Source organism: Xenopus laevis, chromosome 4L (assembly GCF_017654675.1).
Source record: "Xenopus laevis strain J_2021 chromosome 4L, Xenopus_laevis_v10.1, whole genome shotgun sequence".
Taxonomy (NCBI): domain Eukaryota; kingdom Metazoa; phylum Chordata; class Amphibia; order Anura; family Pipidae; genus Xenopus; species Xenopus laevis.
Genome location: NC_054377.1, coordinates 27334143 through 27352562, shown reverse-complemented (window position 1 = coordinate 27352562; position 18420 = coordinate 27334143). Strand labels below are relative to the sequence as shown.

Below are 18420 nucleotides of genomic sequence, written 5' to 3'. Positions count from 1 at the left end.
GCCCCCCCCAGACATAAATCTAGAACAGCTCATCTAATGTCACCACACATTGTACCTTCCACACTAGGACATCTAAATACGTATGCCCCCATAAGACTAACACAATCTCCCCTCAAAATTCTGGTTAAAAAAAGCACACTAGCAAAACAGCACCAAGAAAGATTAAAAAGGCACAACAGCATTTCTAAGAACACAAAAACTTCTCCCCACCAAAAAAGAAAAATCTAGCCACCACCAATTATCCAACACCAAAAACCTCAGCACACAGGGCAAAAATACAAAAAAAAGTCAGCACCCCCCTTCAAAAAAAAAGCACACCTCAAAACATCCACAACACTGAGAAAATAAAAGCACTCCTCCACATATAAGCAGGTTCCAATAACTGCCTGATATTAAAGTTAACCTTCAAGTATGTTAAAGAACGGCCAATTCTAAGCAACCTTTCAATTGAATGTCATTACTTATTTTGTATAGTTTTTCAATTATTGGTCACCTTCTGACTCTTTCCAGCTTTTAAATGGGGGTCACTAACCCCATCTAAAAACAAATACCCTGTAAAGTATTGCTAATTATTTCTTCTCTTTCTAGTCAGGTCCTCTTCTATCAAATTCCAGTCTTTTGTTCAAATCAGTGCATGGTTGCTAGGGTAATTTTCACCTTAGCAACCAGATTGCTGAAACTGCAAATTGGAGATCTGCTGAATAAAAAGCTAAAAAGGCAAAAAGCACAATTACTAATGAAAACCAAATGCATATTGTTTCCGAATATTCTCTACACATTGTACTAAAAGTTGACTCAAAGGTGAACACCTTACAGAGAGCACCAAGTGCCATAGATCCACAGCCTCAACTTAACAACAAGTGCCCCAGGCTCATACAACAGCTAATACAGACGTTTATTTAGCATTTTTATTCAAGAAAAAATACTAATGCTACCCAGCGCAACCAGGGTTGCCAGATCTAATTTTTAAAACCAGCCCAAAACTAGCCATTGGTCACTCCAAAAGCAGCACAATATGTACAGTGGGGGAAAAATCCTCTGATGAATAAAGATGATTGTTTATTAAAGCGACGTTTCGGTTCCACACAGGAACCTTTTTCAAGGAAGGTTCTCAAGGAACCAAAACATCTGCTTAATAAACCATCATCTTTATTCATCAGATAACCTTTTTCTCCTTTTTGTGCAAATCCTGTGAGTGCCGGTACTCGAGACTCTATATTTACTCAAGTTTACTTGAGCACCCAGGTCTCTTTATCTACACTCGAGGTGTGCAGCTTGTATTTATGGTGTGTGTGTGTGTATATGTATATATATATATATATATATATATATATATACACATATATATATATATATATACACATATACACATATATATATATATATATATATATATATATATATATATATATATATATATATATATATATATATACACACATATATATATATATATATATAAATAAGCCTTTTTCAAATTTTCACTGATTTTCAAATTTTTCCATGAAGTAAAATGGGACAGATTTGTCACTTGGGGCGTAACTACAGAGGGGGGCCCAGGAGGTAAAGGGACCCCAATAGGCCCTAATACAATTTCAATAAATATTGGTATAACAAGCAAATCTATAGCCATTTTGGTGCACAGCAATTTTTTGCACCAAAATTGTCTAAAATTGAGAAAAGGCACCTGAAAATGTGAGAACCTTTAGAGCAGGGATCCCCAACCTTTTGAACCCATGAGCAACATTCAGAAGTAAAAGGAGTTGGGGAGCAACACAAGCATGAAAAATGTTCTTGGGGTGCCAAATAAGTGCCGTGATTGGCCATTTGGTAGCCCCTATGTGGATTTTCAACCTACATTGATGCTCTGTTTGGCAGTGAACCTGGTTTTTTTTCATTCCAAGCCTGGAATTCAAAAATTAGCTCCTGCTTTGAGGCCACTGGGAGCAACATCCAAGGGGTTGGAGAGCAACATGTTGCTCACGAGCTACTGGTTGGGGATCACTGCTTTAGAGGGACGAGAGATTGGCGTACAAAGCCCAAAATCTGGTAACTCCTGATTTCTACACAACTCAGTCCCATTGCATGCTGGGTATTGTAGTCTTACATTAAACTACATTACCCAACATGCATTGGGAGATGCACATTAGGGCAACAAAAAAAAACTTTGTCTGGTTTCCCAAGTACAAACCTGTACCTTGGCTAGCTTTTACTTAGAAAACCCGCTTTAAATTAGTAGTGGCTGGAAACCCGCCAACCCTGAGCGCAACCCAATACTCACTTAAAGGAGTTTGTGGCACTACATTTAATAAAACGTTTCTCCCTAAGCATCCCCCGACTAAAAACTGCATCCCTGCCTATTCTAGTTATATAGCCACTTGAAGAAGGCGCCGAATGTCACGTGTTCGAGACGTCCCCCTCGCGGCTTAACGTCACGTGTTCGTGACGTCACCCGTGGCCTATTAGCAACTTGGAACTAGCAGCGACCGGAACGTTTTCCTTTAGGGAGGCCAATTTTCAAGAAGGGGTGGAGAAGGCTACTGTACCTGAGTGGGCAGAGACAAGGTGTAAGCAGGAGGCGAGGTCTCCGTTCCTATCCTGCCCTCCCCCTTTCTTGCAGAGCGAGGAGGGGGGCAGGTATCTTCCTCCCGGGGCCTAAGTAAGAGATTAGGTGGCTTTCTTGCTTTTCGGGGGGTGGCCAGGCTACTAGGAGCAACACAGGGTTCAATAGGCAATCTGCCACTAGAGTCTGTTCCTTTCGTGGCATGCTTGTGTCTGCATTCCTTAGTACATAAGCAATATATTCACAGGGGCTCTCTTATGTATATGCATTAAATTTCTCTTTTTCCAACGTCTTATTGTGTTGGAGGAAGTAAAAGCCAGTCTCCTAGGGGTTTACAGCTTTGGCAGCTTTTTTTTTTATGATGTGTCCTTTTAGCTTTTCAAACCAAATTGTACTGTAGGTGTGTCTTGTGAGGGCTTTCTGAAAGGTAGTGGTCTCTCTCTCTCTTCCTAGGCGCTGCTCTTCTTTGTGGACAGGTCCTACAAAACCCTTATTATAAATTGTTGGTAATTTCAGTATCGGGATGATCTGGCTGAGGCAACTGTAGAGCCAAAATGACCACCAGGACACCGCTGCCGACTGTTAACGAACGAGATGCTGACCAGGTACGTGGTATATATTTATCCGCTTTACATTTTGAATTTTTATAAATATGTATATACACTCAGCTTCTTCCAGCCAGAATCATCGGTAACAAAAGTGCGTCAAGACTTTGCCCATTTTGTCTGATTTGCATGGCTTCGTTTTTACATTAATGCATGAAAATTGCACGCTATGGTGTAATATATTAAAAAGGGAAGTTCACTTTTACATAAACGTTTAGTATACATGGATCTATTACTAAATATCTTTTCAACTGGTCTACATAAGCATGGGCTTGTGTCATGGGTTTTGAATCATTAGCCTCTATTTACTGACTCTTCCTATTCTGCAGCTAAAAGATTCTGTCTTGTCCGAGTCACTGACCCCCAGCAACTAAACAATATATTATCTTTGAGGCTTCAGTTTCATTGTTCTTATTGTTCTTTTTAGGCACTGAACGTTTAAGACTGCCCCCTGGTTGCTATGGTAATTAACCTCTAGCAACTAGATAAGTATTTAAATTCCAAGCTTGTAAGAGGCAGAACAATGAAATACAAATAATCGTGAATAATATAAAAAAAACTGTGAAAAGTAAAGACCAGCTGCAAATTCCATACAGCAGGAATCCCCAAACTTTTTATTGCCCCATGAGCCAATTTCAAATGTAAAAAATAGTTCCTGGGGGTGGCAGATATTGGCTGTGATTGACTATTGATAGACCCTATGTGGGCTGGGAGCCTGCAGGAGGCTCTGTTTGCCAGTACACCTGGTTGTTATGCAAACTAAAGTTGCCTCCAAACCAGAATTTCAGGCCATTGGCAGCTGGAAAGTTCTTATAGCTCTACAGAATAAGTTTAAGTTGAGAAGAGGCCTTAGGCTGGGGCCTAGGTTTGCAGCTGTTTAACACATTATTCGTAATTCGCCAGCTCAGAACTAGCAAACACCAAGATCCAAAGCATTCTTGTTAATAGATCCCATACCTGTACTACTTAGGGTCTGGCCCCACGAGCAGATTCAGGGAGGCCACTAATCTCCCAGCCTTCCACCGGCTAAAATGCAAATGGCCTGGGGGCAGGCACACAAAACGATTTGTTTTCCAAAGTCGTTCGTAATTGCCTCACGAGGAAACTTCGGGCGACTTCGGAAAACAAATTGCTCCGTGTGCTTGCCCCCAGGCAATTTACTGTTTAGCCGGCGGAAGGCAGATCGGGGAGATTAGTCGCCGCGAAGAAGAGGAGATTTGTCGCCAGGCGACTAATCTGCCCGTGTGGCCAGACCCTTAATGTACTTAGTCTTTAGAAAGCCAGCGTTCAAGCTGTGACTTTTAATTGTAAGTTTCTAGTATTCATTCATAACTTGGTTGCACAATGCTCATTCCACGACGTCCATTTACAAAGTTGAGAAGGGTTTAATTTAATAGCTGGTTTAGGGGTATAAATGGTAACATGTACATATTACATATTTAATTATTGGATATGTATTTATACATATTTAATTATTGGAGAGGATAGAAGGATTCAAAGCATCTGGACACATTTTTTATCTACAAGTAACCAGATACTCTGAAATGATGATCAGAGCTTTAAACAATGTCAGAAATACAGGGTACAATGAAATTCTCGTCTTCTTTCCTTTCTATTTTTTTGGTTTTTGAGTAAGACTTTCTACTACACTTAAAGCAAGGTCCATACTGAAAGGGTTTGCTGAGATAGTAGTGGAAGAACTTGACTGGCTTGCACAGATCCCTGACCTCAACTAACTGAACATTTGAGGGTTGAATATGCTGCTAACCAGGCCTGACCGACCAGCAAATGTGTCTAACCTCTTGTGATTTGAATCGAATCAAAACCCATAAACCATTTTCCAACATCTAGTGGAAAGCCTTTCCATAAGTGAAGAGGCAAATTGAGGACCAGCTTTATATTAATACCTTTGGTTTTTGGAATGATGTTGGCCGTATAGTGTAGTTGCCAGTACCATGTATCAGAGGTCCCACAGCTCAGTGTTTCCTTGTAAGTGACATAAAGATTTTCTTGTAATAAAGCACAAGAATACGTGGGATTTTGGCTAACTAGGCAGCTAAAGGAAACACATGTTATTGTATACATAGTGTTATTGTTGACAGTCACTTCAACATCTTTAGACTTTTTCATAATTTTCCCTCAAAAAGTTGTCCATAAATGGAGTGATTTAGGAGTCTGACTTCGTTGTGTGACTAGTTTCCTCCTTAAAGAAATAGGTGATACAGAGATACAGGCCATACAATTATTTGTCTGGTGCTTTTACATTAACTATCTTACCCCATGTATAAGGGGGCTGCCATATTTGTGCAGCAGTAGTCTGTTAGCATTAGAATCTATAACTAGCAGACTGAGAAGGGACTGTCTGGTTGGCAAAACATTCAGGATTAGCAACTTCAAGTAACAAATACTTACAAAAGCAAGTCTATTGGAAAAAAAAACGATCAACATGACCTATAGGCAATTTTTAATAGTAGTAGAGTAGTGTCTGTATTACTTTAAGAGGCAGTTCTGTCTTTTTGGGTAGGCATTGGGCAGTAAGTGAATAAAATATTTTCTGCTGGTGCTTCCCACTGGTGAGTGTGTAAGAATAGTGGCACACTAGGCGTTATCTGTGCCGTCAAGAAAAAAAAACAATCCAATGCCTTCCGATTTTAGCACAATCACACAAATTATAAGTTATGCGCTGAAATCGGACCCACGTACGCATATAATAATAAATGAGGCAGAAGACAATGAGTCTGCCTTTCTCCAACTGCCTACTAATGCCAGTGTAGAAAAAGTAAAAACAAAGTGTCCCCCGAGGCTTAGGTCAGTGACAGAACCAAAAGTATTGGGGTGACGCACCGCTTACATTTGTTTATTTTCTGGCTGCTCTATGGTTAACTTTGAAACCATAACAGGCAATAATAACCCCTGCTGCTGCAGAACAATAGCCAGTATCTCACCATCAGGCCAGGGGGTGGGACTGCTGAAGATAAACTATAACATATAGTATAATTATGCACATAATTATATGTTCTAATTGTATGAATAACTTGTGAATCTGTGACCTGCTTACAGCATCAGTCTCTAGAATTTGTGATAAACGAAGATGTCCCAATGTATTAAAATTGCAACATGCTTTAGCTTAGCAGCAATCCTTCTTCATGTAATTTTTTTTTCTAATTCCTCTGATATTAGATGTTGCTAGGTAATTACTTCAAACCGCCTTAATCTCAAGTCTTTCACAGAAATTTCTGACAATTACTGGGAACCTGATCTTTTATTGGGGAGTCACTTGTAATTTTGAGAATGGTTTTCTTGAAGAGACCGTTCACTTTTGAAAGCAAATGATTTAGTAAATTTGCAGTTTAATTCTTCTGTGGTTTTTGAATTCATGGTAACCAGGATGGTAATTTATGATTTAGCAAGTCCACAATTTGATGCAGTATTAGGTAGTCTAGAATTAAAGTTAATCCTAAAGTGAATGGCAGCTTTAAGAATTGGTTAAGATTGTCCTAAACATCAGTAGCTGCAAAAGTTAATTCAGTGTAATGTTTACACAGGTTTGCTTTGTTTAATAACTAACTCAGTACAAGTGAACTCTGTTTTGCAAAATGGCAATACATGAAACAGACAGCAATCTTTGTTATTCAGTAAGGGTAAGGTGTATTACACTGGACTGTTCATGCCATTTAAAAGGCAGCTAAATTGGGGAAAAATACGTTAGTCTTTAGGTTTATAATCAGTTGCATAAGACTGAGGTACAACAACTCTGCACGTGGGTGTTTTAGGGTAAGGCCACACGAGGAGATTTGGGGAGATTTTGTCGCCTGGCGACTTATCACCACGTCTTTTGCACGACTATCTCCCTGAACTGCCTCAGCGTTTTTTCCCCATATGCTACAGCGCAAAATCGCCTGCGCTAATGCACACGCGGCGATGCGTTTTCAATAGTCGCCCAAAGTTAGTCGCCGCGTGTGCATCAGCGCAGGCGATTTTGCCTTGTAGCCTATGGGGAAAAAACGCTGAGGCAGTTCAGGGAAATAGTCGCGCAAAAGACGTGGCGATAAGTCACCAGGTGACAACATCTCCCCGAATCTCCTCGTCTGACCTTACCCTTAGCAGTCTTATGTGCAACGCCCACTGATTGCACCCAAGACTGATGGTCATAAAGTTCCATACTGAATATTGGTGACTTCATGAGCAGGGCAACCCCAAAAGGGCTAGTCATTGGGTTGCTGGAAAATGTGTTGCTAAGCATTATGTAGAAATAAGGTACATTTTCTCATCAATGCTCAGAGTGAATATGTTACAAAGAACTTTTTTTTTTCTTCATGTAGTGTAAAATTGTTCAACAGGATCTTCATGATAAAATCATTTGAATATAGAAGGTACACACAGGATATGAGACATCGTACTGTCAGTTGTAAAGTTGATGTTCTCCTGCGTCAGCACAGTCAGGCACATTTTTATACCAGTGGTGAATTAAAGATTGTATAAGCTGGAAGTTCCTGTCCTTGGAATGTGGCACGACTAGACTGACATATGGATGTAAAATTTGATTCCTAACTCGAGCTAGAATATCTAATCTATGTACTTTCATGTTTCTGGACATTTTCTGCCATATCAGAACACCAACAGGGGGGCAATAGTTTAGCCAAATTTAAATTGGGGGGGGGGATATATAATATGACTGAGAGTTATGGCAATTAGATCCTGGGCTGCAATCTTAACAGTGACTAAAATTCAAAATGTATTGCTTGCTCCAGCGACTAGTTCAGTTGTAGCTTAGCGTACTCCATTATATGCATTGATCACAAAAAAAAACTATATATATATATATATATATATATATATATATATATATATATTTATTAAACAGCTGCTTAATAATTTGTTAATATTCTACACTGAATATCTACCACTTGCCCTTGTTTCAAAGTGTTGATTGGAAAAGGAGAAGATTTGGGAACCGAAATCTCAAAGATTAATATAGGGTAACTAAAAATATGTGTAAATGGGAGGAAACTGGATTGCGGGAAGGCTGATGTAATACCAATATTTGAGAAGTGGCTACAGTCTGAAACTGACAGTTATAGCACTGTAAGTGTGACACTGTAGTGAGGAAGTTATTTGAGATCGCGTTCAAGCTATGTCCTGGAAATGGTATTCTAAGTCATTAATCAGCATGGTTTTATGAGGGACAGATCACGTCACTTGCTTTTTGTGATGTGGTACATTAGACAGTGGCTTTATAGGTCTTCTTGGATTCTTGACAAGAAAACATTTGCTTTCTGTTCTGAGGGTTCAAAGAGCCTCAGTTCTGCATTGAGGCCACGTTTATATCATTTGGCTTTGAGGAGGGCCTTAAAAGCAATGTGTCTATGTTTGGTGGTGACACAAAATTATGCAAAGCTACTGAATACATCCAGTTTGTGTTATTTTGCAGGGGAATCTCGACAAACAGGTGATGTGACTGGCTAAGTGGCTGTTGTTTAATGCAGATATATTTAAGGTTTAAAAAAATATTTAAAAATATTCCAGAATCGAGAAAATAAATTAAAATTTCATGTCAAATAAGTCTTGACATGAGGACATTTAGATTCTAAGCTCTTGTTTGATCCTATATTTATTCTGTAATCATTGTTTGTTTAATTATGGGAAAACGCTTGTTTGTTATAAATATGTGTGTGTGTGTGTGTACACAGACCTGTTACCTGGAATGCTCAAGACCAGGGGTTCTCCCTGTAATTTGGATCTCCATACCTTAAGTCTACTAAAAAATTATTTAAATATTAATTTAACCTAATAGGATTGTTTTGCCTCCAAGAATTATATCTTAGTTTGTTTCAAGTAAAATGTACTGAATTATTATAACACAAATAAAGGAAATTATTTATAAAAAATTTTCTTATTTGATCAAAATGGAGTCTATGGGAGATGGCCTTTCCATAATTTGGAGCTTTCTAGATAATGGGTTTTCTGATAACTAATCCCATACCAGTCTAAATTTAATAATGTCTATATTTATGAATGAATGATGGTGATAATATCCATGCTTGAATAGAAGAAAGGAGTTCTCATGTCAAGGATGATGTATTTATATTAGAAATGCACCAAATTCTGGACTCGCCGAGATCCAAGTGCCTGGCTGAACTGAATCCAAAAAAATCACGTTACATGTGATTCTCTTTCCCCCCTAATTTACATATGCAAATTAGGGTTCCGATTGAGTTCAGTATTCAGCCGAATCTTTCACAAAGGATTTAGGATTCCGCTGAATCCTAAAATAGTGGATTCCGCTGAATCCTAAAATAGTGGATTCCGCTGAATCCTAAAATAGTGGATTCTGTGCATTCCTAATTTAAATGAACTTTTAATATGATGTCGACATTTTACTTTTTTTTTTACTTTTTCTGGTTGGTAGGTCTAATTTACTCTAACAACCAGGGAGTGGTTTGAATGAGAGCCTGGAAAATGAACAGGAGAGGGCCCAAATAGGAAGACTAAGTAAAAAATATAACAAAGTATAAAATTGTAGCCTTGCAATTATTGTTTGGCTGCTGGGTCAGTGACCCCATTTGTTAGTTCTAGGCTTAAGAGGAAGGTAAATAATTCAACTATATATGAAGACAAACCGAAACATAGGTAAAAATAGGGTATTTTATACACACTTAAACTTGTTTAAAGGTGAACTATAATGTTCTTTTTTATACAGTTATTGAAAAAAAATGTAAGTAAGTCTTATTAGTCAAATTAGTCAGGTTGTCTTCTAATGTGCTAGTCTAAGTTATTAACTATAACCGATATACAGAACAGTTGGTTTATAAGGGAAACATTCAGTTATGTAGCAGAGTTGGTATAGAATAGTATGGAAACACGGCTTATTCAGCGTCAAGTCTAAACTTGGTGGATGGGGGATCTCTTTCAGAAAAGCTATAATTAAAAAAATATCAAGTACTTCAAGGTGTGGCTAAAAGGGTTGTAAAGTACGTGTATGGCCTACCTTTTAGTTAAGTATCTGATACGGTCTTATCCTGATTAAACTCATATGGACGTGTCATTAACTCATTTTCACCATAGATGAGTAATAGGCTCAGTTTTTGGGCCAAGATTTGACAGTGAGGCAAGGAATTTATTTAATACCTTGTTCATCTGGTTGCTATAGTAGAAAGCCAATAGGTATTTATCCAAAAGTAAACAAAAATGAGGTAAAACAACTATTTCCATGTTCTGTATCCCCACTTATTATTATTTAGGTATAGTTTTCTCCTGTTTGCAGCACCCCCATTTTTGAACATTTCTATAAGCACAAGTCATATCTGCAGAAGCCCATACTGGCCTGGTTATATCCTTTCTTAAACAAGCAGAAACTGCTGGGCCTATTTTAAGATTGACAAAACACTTTGACTGGATTGTAGCTCCAGTGAAAAATGATATTTCCAGTAGTACATTTGGGATGACTTTTTTTTTTTTTTTTTTTTTTGTAAATCGGGCACGTTATTATTGAATCAATGGGTTTTGCATACAACATGGGGTATATAAGATACTGTTGGCCAATGGCACGTGATGCTGAGTTTCAGCCCTGTGTGGCATCAGCCTTCGTATATATGGTGTTGTTAATGAAATAATAGGTATAATGTTTGGTATATCCAGAGTATGTACAATATTAAGGGTCGAATTTAAAATTCAAATTTTTTAAATGATCAAAATTGTCAAATTCAACTAGGGGATTATCCAAACTTGATTCGAGTTTTTTAAAAAAAATTCTAATTAGATTTTAGAGATTTATCATACTCTGGCCCTTTAAGAATTCAAATTCGACTTTTCACCACCTAAAACCTGACGACTTGCTGTTTGAGTCAATGGGAGAGGTCCAGGGATCAATTTGAAGTTGTTTGCAGCCTTCCTGACATTCAAGGTTTTTTTCAGGGAAAAAACTCGAATGGAGTTTTTTTTAAACTCTGATCAAGTTAGATTTTAGTTTTCAGGTCGATTTATTTCATCTGAGTTTTAAAAATTAGATTTTTTTCAATACATTTCGATTTTTATTGAAGTTTAAGGGAGTTTTCAAAAACTCGCATGAATTCGAAAATTCAACCTTTGATAAATGTGCCTCTAACAGTGGTAATCCTGCTTTATTTAAAGAGGTACCCCATCCACAACCGAACCCCCTAATCCTTTGTGAAAGATTAGACCGAATACCGAACCAAATCCTAATTGGCAAATTAGGATTTGGTGCGGCCGGGAAGAGGGTTTCGCCCAAATCCTGCTGAAAAAGGCCAAATTCCGAACCGCGCTGAATCCCGGATTGCGTTGTCCCACATTTGGGACTTATTATAGCGGTCAGAAAGGGGAAAGGATGCTCTATGAAATAACGAACACTAATGAGAAAAGCATAACTTCTCCTTTAAAACTTATAACAGAAAAATAATTTATAAACTGTTATCAATTATACTGATCTCAATACATACTGTGTGATCTGCAGTGGTGTTCAAAACTCTGCTGCCCAGCATGCGTTTTTGAGTAGTAGCTATACACAAGGCTCGTGGCACTTCCCAAGTGAAATCGAACACTTTGCTGTAAGTAGAAGGGCTTTGACAACAGAAATTGGAGGTACAGATATTGGATCCGTTATCCAGAAAGCTCCAAATTACGGAAAGGCCGTTTCCCATAGACTCCATTTTATCCAAAAATTTTAAATAATGATTTCCTTTTACCCTGTAATAATAAAACAGTACCTTGTACTTGTGCTAAACTAATATATAATCCTTATTCGACGCAAAACCAGCCTTTTGGGTTTATTTAATGTTTACATGATTTTCTAATAGACTTAAGGTATGAAGACCCAAATTACATAAAGATCTGTTATCTGGAAAACCCCCAGGTCCCGAGCATTCTGGATAACAGGTCCGATACCTGTAATTGAAATGGTTCATGCACCATATCCATAAGAGGTGTTTATCCCATTGGTGTTTAGGGAGCTATGAATCAGCTTGGCGTGTTCTAGACTATATAATTATTTTGGTGCAGTCTATATTTATTATTTTGGGCTGAGCTGCACATTCAAGTGCTGGTATTGCAATAATAGGGTTCCTTATAAATGCTACCAGTACCAATTTCTGTGGCAGTTTATTCTTTAATTCTTGCAATGGAATTTTTCTTTCTGCATGCAAATTGCTTTCTCTCACATTCCTCTTTTCCAGTTCAAGGGTGGCAATATGCTTTAAGTAAGTTATCTGTAACCTGGACCTTATATCTGCATATCCTTTTCCTGTTTGCTTTTTTTTGTAATTTCCTCTCTTGCTCTAACTGAGCAAACTTCACTTGCTTTCTGCAGTACATACTTGCTAGTAATGCTTTAGAATTTGTAAGCTGTTGCCGTTACACCCTGCATTATCTATCCCCTGAGTTCACATTGTGTAATATTAACACCCCTTTTTCAGATTATTTTATTGAATAGGACTCGTGCTGAACACACTCTGTCTTTTGTTATAATTAGCAAATATGTATGTTTTTTTTTTCAGCAAGATATGAAATTAAAATAGTCACATTCTACTTCCTGTTCATTTGAACACTATAAACAAACCCCTCCCTTCCCCAGATTCTACCTTTAGTAAGCTGTGAGCTAAGGAACAACTCATTATGCAGAGAACTTCTCAGTGGACATCTGTCTTATTTTGATTATGGTCATAAAACAGAAATTAGAATGTGACGTTCAAATGCAGTTTTTTCAGCATTTCGGGCGTATCACCTAGATAGAAAAAAAAACTAGCAAAAATAAAATAACCACAGCTCCTGCTAGTTACTTGCCTAAATATGGGGCGTGGGGTGGTACCTTTGCTCTATTGATCAGCTCAGCAGACATGCCTTTTGCACAAGTACCAAACTGTGGGAGCTGAGGGATCAGGCTGCAATTTGGTGCCTGGGGCAGCACTGGACCTAAATATAGCTCTGACAATAGGCAAAAAGTATGTTCAGCACAAGTCTCATTCATTGAACTAATGTTGAAAAAGAGGACATACTGCATCTTTAAATGTTTCCATGTGTTGCCATGTATAAACACATTTTGCATTTTCTACAAATTACCAAATGCTTTTGCCAAAGAATAAATGTTTTCATGCAATTTAATTTTAACAGCATTTATAAGCAGTCAAAAAAGCATTTATAGCTCCATTACCCTAGAGGAGAAAGACATGTTGATTAAGTGTCACAAATACATTTAAAACACGATACTTGATGTTATAAAATACTCCCTAAGACTCATATTCATTATGTGTGGCAAACACAAGCAATTGTACATGCTGTTTTTAGAAAGAATCCCTAAAAATGCGAAAAATAAAACATCATAGATGTATTTGCGAACTCACAACTTGACCGTGTGTCTGCTATGCATTTTTGTGTGTCTTTTTAGTGTGCAGTGTGGTGGTGTATACAAGCAAGTATTGAATTATTCAGCATTCTTGTGAGAAAATTTAGAGTGCTTTGTGAGTGTTGCTATGTTGGTGATGTCAGTGTCCATAGCAACAAGATAGCAGTTTAGTTTACAGATTATGAGCATCTGTCACCTGAATGCCCAGTTTCCTTACCTGGCAGTGGAAAGGTTCAGTAGCATTGCAGGGTGTGTAGCTGGTTGTAATAACAAAGAAGGTTTTTTAAAAATAATACCTGACTAAGTTATTCTAGGGTTTGGGAACAAACCGTATCCTTCTGTCTAGCATAGACTATTTACCTGCTTGAATATTTTTGATGATCCAACAATGACCCCTTACTAGGGATGTAATGAATACAGAATTTGGTTCGCTATTCTGCCTTTTTCAGCAGGATTCTGATTTGGCTAAATCCTTGTGCCTGGCCGAACCAAATCCGAAACCCTTAAAATCATGTGACTTTTTGTCACAAAACAAGTAAAAAGTAAAAAAACAAGTAAAAAAACGTTTAGCTGCAAGCGCAACTCTCTTCCACCCTCCCTCCCCCATTTGCATATACAAATTAGGGTTCGGATTCGTTCTGTATTCACCGGAATCTTTCAAAGGATTCTGGGGTTCGGCCAAACCCAAAATAATTGATTCAATGCATCCCTACCCCATACTAAAGGTCCAAGTGGCAGCACTGGACTTTTGGGCAAACTAACATTTGTCTTATGACATACTAATCAAAAGGGTCACCAAAGCAGTGGCCGTGTTGAGGCCTGAAGTTATTTCTTGGTTTAGTTCCTAAAGCTCTTTCTTATTTGCAATGCGAGTACAGGTATGGGACCTATTATTCAGAATGGTTTGGGTGTTCAGGAAAAAGGATCTTTCTGTAATTTGTATTGCCATACCTTAAGTCTACTAAAAATATAATTTAAACATTAAATATAACCAGTAGGGTTATCTTGCCTCCAACAAGGTTACGTTAAATCTTAGTTGGGATCAAGTACAAGGTACTGTTTTATTATAACAGAGAAAAAGGAAATCATTTTTAAAAAATATTTGTTTAAAAAGTCTGTGATAGATGACCTTACCATAGTTCAAAGCTGTCTGGATAACTGGTTTCCAGATAAGCGATCCTATACTTTTACCAAAAAGTGTTACCAATCAAGCTACACATGATTAAGATGGTTTTCCTGGTGACTGTAACCCCTGGCAAGAACTATAATGCATATTTTTGCATTCTGAGGTGATTGTGCCCAATAACGTTTTACTCTTACCCCCCACCCCAACCAAAGGCAGTATGTCCACCTGCCAACTTCTTTTTATAGCACTTTGTCTATAAACGGAAATAATGTCTGCGTTTCTATCGTTTATTTGTCAAAGATTTTCACAAATGAGGCTTTTTGTTTTTTTTTTCTTTTCCAGGAGCCTTTCAGCTTCTAAAGTTACAATTAACGCAGTCCTTTTTTGATTGGCTTACAAAGCTGCAAGAGTTTTTGTGCCAACAGGTTTTAAAGCGATACTGACACCAGAAATGAAAAATTTTTTTACCTGGGACAGTCAAGTTGGCAAAACAGTCAAGTAACAATTACTTACAAAAGCAGCTTTATCAGTGAAAAATGATCAACATGAGCTATAGGTAACTTTTGATGGACATTTTGAATAATATTTTTTTAATGTCAGTATTACTTTAAGGCACATTTAACCAGAGCTGTTAAAGATCCTTTTCATACATCTATTTATGTTCATTTTGAAAGCTTGTGCTAGGGTCCTAGGAACTGTCCCGGTCCATCCCATTTTGTTACTGACATTCTAAATGTTCCTGCATGCGTGGAGATTCGAAGGAAACGATTTATTTATTCTTACCCATTAATTAATTTTACATTATAATGCAAAGGTCTCCAACCCTTTTCACCTGTGAGCCACATTCAATTGTACAAAAAGTTTGGGAGCAGCACAAGCATGAAATGTTCCTACAGATGCCAAATAAGGGCTGTTATCGGCTGTGTGGTAGCCCCTATGTGGGCTGGCAGCTTACAGGAGGCTCTGTTTGGCAGTGCATGTGGTTTTTATGGAACTAATGCTTGCCTCCAAGCCTGAAATTTAAAAAATAAGCACCTGCTTTGAGGCCACTGGGAACAAAATCCAAGGTGATGTGGACCAACATTTTGCTTGCGAGGCAATGGTTGGTGACCACTGCATCATGACATTTGTCCCCTTACTTTTTGTCATCTTGTGTGTGGTATTTTTCTTTGAGTAGCACTATTCAAACCACTGGGTCTAAGGGTAAGGCCAGACGAGGAGATTCGGGGAGATTTTGTCGCCTGGCAACTTATCGCCACGTCTTTTGCGCGTCTATCTCCCCAAACTGCCTCAGCGTTTTTTTCCCCATAGGCTACAGCGCAAAACCGCCTGCGCTAATGCACACGCGGCGATTTGGGCGACTATTGAAAATGCATCGCCGCGTGTGCATTAGCGCAGGCGATTTTGCGCTGTAGCCTATGGGGAAAAGACGCTGAAGCAGTTCGGGGAGATAATCGCGCAAAAGACGTGGCGATAAGTCGCCAGGCGACAGAATCTCCCCGAATCTCCTTGTCTGGCTTTACACTAACAGGGGTTGTGGCTTTTAAAGCTTTATGATATAAAAAAAATCATCCTTTCCGTCTCCTCCTGAGCCATTTTTAAAATCTATTTATTAGCTTTTCTAAAACCGTGCCTCCAAGTGATTTTCATGGATTTCAACTTGCCCAAGCATTCCAGTCAATTGTTTTTTATGACAAGCTTAATGAAAGATGGCAATCAAATTTGTGTATGAGTTACTAGACCTTATACAAACTTTGTACTTATATTGCTTCTTGCATTCACTGGAACTGCTCTGTGTACAATTACTTTTCTGTTAGAATTAAATTGCCAGTTAGAAGCTGGCAACTTGGCCCCTAAAACAAGTTGGCAGTTTTTTGGCCTGTGTGGGATTGAAAGTTGTTGGCCTGATATGGGTCAGTGCCTACATAGGTGTCCAAATCAGGCAGAGATTGCCAAATAAGTGGATCGTAAAAGACCAGTAACATTATTTTTTTTTTTTTTATTTTTTTTTAAAAATTAGTTTATTTTTAACGAAAAAAATAACACCAAGACAGTTTTCACTTTTAATTCGCAAAGCTTTTATTAAGAAATTACTTACTGATTCTTTGCTTGCACTTCTCTTCAGAAACGGCGACAGTGCGATGATCCATCGTGCGGTGCTCGATTTCTTCTCCCTGGCTATCTCCTATAGAAGGTAGGGAGGAGAAATCGAGCGCCGCACAATGGATAGTTGCCCTGTCGCCATTTCTGAAGAGGAGCGCAAGCAGAGAATCGGTAAGTCATTTCTTCATAAAATCTTTGCGAATTAAAAGTGAAAACTGTCTTTTTTTTTCGTTAAAAAGAAACTAATTTTAAAAAAAAACCATTTATGTTACTGGTCTTTTAAAGTGTATGGCCAGCTGTAGTCGTAAGTACTTCTATGAAATCCCTTGGAGAATACTTCCCCGAGTTCCTGTCTGGCTGTTAACTTCTTTTGATGTGGGTTGACTAATATCTCCCTGTATCATATGTCAATTCACCTCCTGATGCAAGTCTGGAAGATCTGCCCTCAAAATCTGTAAATCTCTCAGGACAAATGCATGACACCTATAGTTTTCGCTGGCAACTCTATAATCCATACCTGGAATTTATATAACGTGTCCTGTTTTTATGGGCTTGGTATTGAAATACCAGACTGACGGTTACATATGTTGCACTGTTAAATATTTAAGCAACTGGATTTTAATACCTATACTAGTATTTTTATTAACCCACAAATATGATAGGTGAGCAGCTGCTCCTCCTATTTTGTATCTTTGTTCCCAAGTGTGCAAGGGCTGTTTTAATGTAGGCATGTCATACTTGAAAACTATATTGTGTGCTTCAGGCTAAGGATAAAAATGTAGCTATTTGCTTAGATGTGAAATGCTGTGTTTTCATTCTCTGTGTTCTAATGGGGTGTGCTATGAACATTTTTTATGCAAAAGAAAATCTAAGAGTGCAAATAAAACAAGCTTTTCCAGTTGTAGAGAAACATGTCTCAAAAAGCTTTGGTTCTTTTGTGCCGTGTGAACTTTTACAAATATCTGAGAATGTACAGGAATGCTTGCTAGATGAAACAAGATGACAATAAACATTCTAATACAGTGGGGCTTTTAACGTTGTTACCCATATTTATGACCTCCCTGTATTATTGATGAGTACAAATATTAGCAGTGTTACCCTACCCCCCTGTAAACAGCAAGTAACAGTTATAACTAACATCCATTTGTTATAGATAGCAGAATGATACCTTGGAAAAACATAACTCATTTGTTGCCAAATTTTTGTACCTCATACTCGGGACACAGAAGCCTCTGTCCTGTTGGGTAAAGTTTAATATTTTGTTTTAAGGTTTAGACATATAAACCCTAAAGGGGTTGTTCACCTTTGAGCTAACTTTTAGTATGATGTAGAGAGTGATATTCTGAGACAATTTGCAATTGATTCTATTTTTTATTATTTGTGGTTTTTGACATATTTAGCTTTTTATTCAGCAGCTCTCCAGTTTGCAATTTCAGCAATATAGTTGCTAGGGTCCAAATTACCCTAGCAACAATGCACCGATTTGAACAAGAGACTGGAATATGAATAGGAGAGGGTTTGAATAGAAAAACGATTAATAGAAAGTAGCAATAACCGTAAATAGATAGCCTTACGGAGCATTTGTTTTAGATGGGATCATTTGAAACCTGGAAAGCAAATACTTTAAAAACGAAATAATGAAGACCAACTGAAAAGCTACTTAGAATTA

The 18420-nt window shown here is 37.9% G+C and overlaps 1 protein-coding gene across 6 annotated transcripts in view; it reads left to right on the top strand.

Annotated features, from left to right (window-relative positions):
• Positions 1-2414: 2414 nt before the first annotated feature.
• Positions 2415-18420, top strand: part of mark2.L (microtubule affinity regulating kinase 2 L homeolog) — a 97324-nt gene continuing 81318 nt past the window's right edge. The window contains exons 1-2 of one of the 6 annotated variants that reach the window (XM_018256486.2): positions 2415-2567; positions 3080-3168. In XM_018256486.2, coding sequence (XP_018111975.1) covers positions 3118-3168 — 51 coding nt within the window. In that variant the 5' untranslated portion in view covers positions 2415-2567; positions 3080-3117. 6 annotated transcript variants of the gene reach the window in all.